At 32.6% G+C, this 3,216-nt stretch overlaps 1 protein-coding gene across 1 annotated transcript in view; it reads left to right on the forward strand.

Annotated features, from left to right (window-relative positions):
• The window catches only part of LOC103656543 (AP-1 complex subunit sigma-2), a 22,267-nt gene extending 20,410 nt beyond the window's left edge, over nt 1-1,857 (forward strand). Inside the window, exon 4 of the mRNA XM_008683968.2 lies at nt 321-1,857. Coding sequence (XP_008682190.1) covers nt 321-368 — 48 coding nt within the window. The 3' untranslated portion in view covers nt 369-1,857. The remainder of the gene's footprint in view (nt 1-320) is intronic.
• Nucleotides 1,858-3,216: the final 1,359 nt, after the last annotated feature.

Here is a 3,216-nt window from a genome sequence, read left to right on the forward strand (position 1 = left end):
AGTTTATCTTTTTTGCATATATCAGTGGTAGTGATTTCAGAAATTGCTGGTCAGTTTGCAATTTTGTGTTATAGGAGTATGGTGGGTAATCATTAGGTGTTTAATTAATGCTGAAAATAATTTTTCTGTGATCCCAGATGTCTTGGACCCCAAACCCTAAATAACCACTAGCTATCACTAGTAGAGTGCTCCTGAGGAGTTTTAATTTTTAAGGTTGTTTTCCATTTTGCTTTCTTTATTCTCTAAAATATGTATATCCTTCCGTGTCAGTTTCACTCTTTTAAGCCTCTCCTTACCAGTCTCACATTTTCCCTCCACAGGAAGCTGAAACCCCACGTAGTGTTCTTGAAGAAATTGGACTGACATAACTTTCTTCCCTTGTTGATGACTTCTTGTGACATTTCACACAGTGTAGATGATCATTGCTATAATTGTCCAAGTTACCTAATAGTGTTAAATAATGTTTTGTCAGTGTTGTCACTTGTCTTGTCATTTCTTCAAACACAGAAACATTTTTTTGTTCCCCAGAGAGAACTTTGGTTTACCAATAAATAAGTTACTTTAAGTATGAATTAGACTGATGGAACACAAAAAAGATACCTTTTATGGTTATTTTAGTTTGAAAGTCCATTCTCTTAAATGACATATATACGTGAAATTTAAAATTTCGGTGATAGGCTTTTATTACATTACTGTTTTTGGAAAAGGAAACTGTGAAATTATAATTTGAAAGCTGGTATTATAACTAAAAACCGGAGAAGCATTTCAGAATATATTGGTGGATATGTTGCAAATTAAATTAATGAAATTTTAATTCTGTTAGGATTTAAAGAGTGAGTGTTTATATATACACACATGTGTATACATACCAAAGACTTATTGGAAGTTATGTATAACACTACCAATTCTACATAATTTAAGTGACTTTGTTAGAGCAATGTTATTTTACGTTAAATATTATGACTTAGGGATTCTGAGCCTGGGGCAAGATAGATTGTTTCATAATAGTACCTTTTTTTTTCTTTCTATGGCAAGGACATATGACTATGAAAGGTTCTTTGTGGTCATAATCATTTGGTCACTTAATTGTTTTGATGGTCCAAGAAAAAGTAGAATGGTTGTCAAGAATTCTTTATAACACTATTTTGACAAAACACATTGTTTGTGCCACAAAGTGTTACAGAAGTCATTATTTAAAGCCTAAAATGCTCCTTTGGGGGTGCTTGTTACACCCAAATTTATTTTGCCCCCTGTTGTTTCCCTCCTGGAACCTAGAAGTCCTGCATACTATAGGGCAGTTTCCTTCTGTGGCATGTGACACCTTCCTAGTTATCAAAATGCTTAAAACAAAACAAAACACAACCTCTCAAGAAAAAGTTCAATGAGATAAAATAGTATTAGTAGTGCCTATATTTTTAAAAGTTCTATAATTCTTTCATTGTCACTTTTTAAAGTTCTTGTATATATGTAAACATGTCTTCACAGTTTACCCTTTGACTTATATATGCTCCAATGTATTTAATAGTTCTTGTGATAGTGCTGATATTCAGTCTATGTAGCATTGCCTTGCCGCATTACCAATTAGGTGTCTAACACACACCATTCTGTGTTTTTATGTCTTTCCAAAAGTTGTAAAGCTAGGGAGAGTTTGCTAAAAAAGACTTTTGGTTTTTTTAGTAAAATGTTAGATACTCATTGCCGTTGGAATATAGAGTTTGTTGTAAGCACACACAAGATAAGTGGGAATTTAAGGATCTTCCATACACTTGAAGTTCATTAAAGAAATGTGAATTCTTTGCTATCAGAAGTGTGTCTACATATTTATTTTCAGTCAATAAATGCCTCTTTTAAAACTTTGATGTAATTGACTCTCTTTTTGAATGAATAACTTGGATTATTCCAGACAATGAAAGAGAATTTGATTCCTATCCCTTTTCTTCCAACACTAATTTCTTCTAATAAGAGAGAAATGCACTGATAATTTTAGAGACAATACTACTATCCATTAGTATAAAACCCAAAGATCAAAACCAAGGTAATTATGGTAGGTAAGTGACTTACCATAGATAGTGCAAATATGAAATACTACATACTAAAATGGCATTTAAGAATTACCATCATATTAAGTTACAAGTCTACTAAAGAAGATATATGTAAGAGTAAGATTAAAGAGCATCTGAGCCATTCATTGAAAGCAGGGTTTGAGGACTACTGCTAACAATGTGGAATTTGTATTTCAGAATCATAAATAATCAGGATATATATATAAATTTGAACTTAGACATCTTCAGGATATTGTATCCAGTCAGTGGTTTAAATACAGTCCGTTGCAAGGGGTACACACTTCCACGTCCTGTACTATTTTACACACCAATATGTGAGGGAAAAGTCACCTACACATTCTAAATATCTAGCCCAACATGTTCATCTACCAGTGGCCACCAGGAACTATGAAGTTTCACATGTACATTAAGTTAATCACGTACATCTTGATTGTATTTAGAAAATTACTGAAAAAATTTAGTGACAATTATTCAGCATTAATGAGTGAGTAGATAGGACATTTTAAATCATTTTTAGAGTGGAAGCATTTAAAGTTCAGAACAAATCAAGATTTGCAAGGTGGAGTATATTCTTGCTAACTAATTTGTTGGCTGCAAATTAAAATGAAAATTGTTCAGAAACTAATTTTTCATTTCTTATTCCCAATATCAAATCATCAAATGCCACACACTGAAATTCAAGGTCCTAAGTATGTCATTCAAAGGAAAGAATATGAAAAAAATTTCACATGGAAATGAAATGTGGGAGCCTATTTCTTATATTGTCTTATAAAATCAGGATAATATATTGCTTTAAGCTTTTTCTGCAGATGACTCCTCCACACTTCACTGATTTTTGTACCACAATTGGTTGAACATGACATATTCATTAGCAATGACCCAGCCTTTAAGATGACCAAAAATATACTATTTTATGTCTATACAAAGAACTTTACAATGCATAGCAGAAGAGATGAACATCCTGATAGAAACCACTACCCACCCCCAAATTAAGAGGGACTAAAAAAATCAAGGAGCAAGAAAAATTTTTTTACTTTTTACCACTTTATTTATTTTCTTTTTTTAAGATTTTATTTATTTATGTGACAAAGAGACAGCCAGCGAGAGAGGGAACACAGCAGGGGGAGTGGGAGAGGAAGAAGCAGGTTCCCAG

The sequence above is a fragment of the Ursus maritimus genome (assembly GCF_017311325.1).
Source record: "Ursus maritimus isolate PB19 chromosome Y unlocalized genomic scaffold, ASM1731132v1 scaffold_Y4, whole genome shotgun sequence".
Lineage (NCBI taxonomy): Eukaryota > Metazoa > Chordata > Mammalia > Carnivora > Ursidae > Ursus > Ursus maritimus.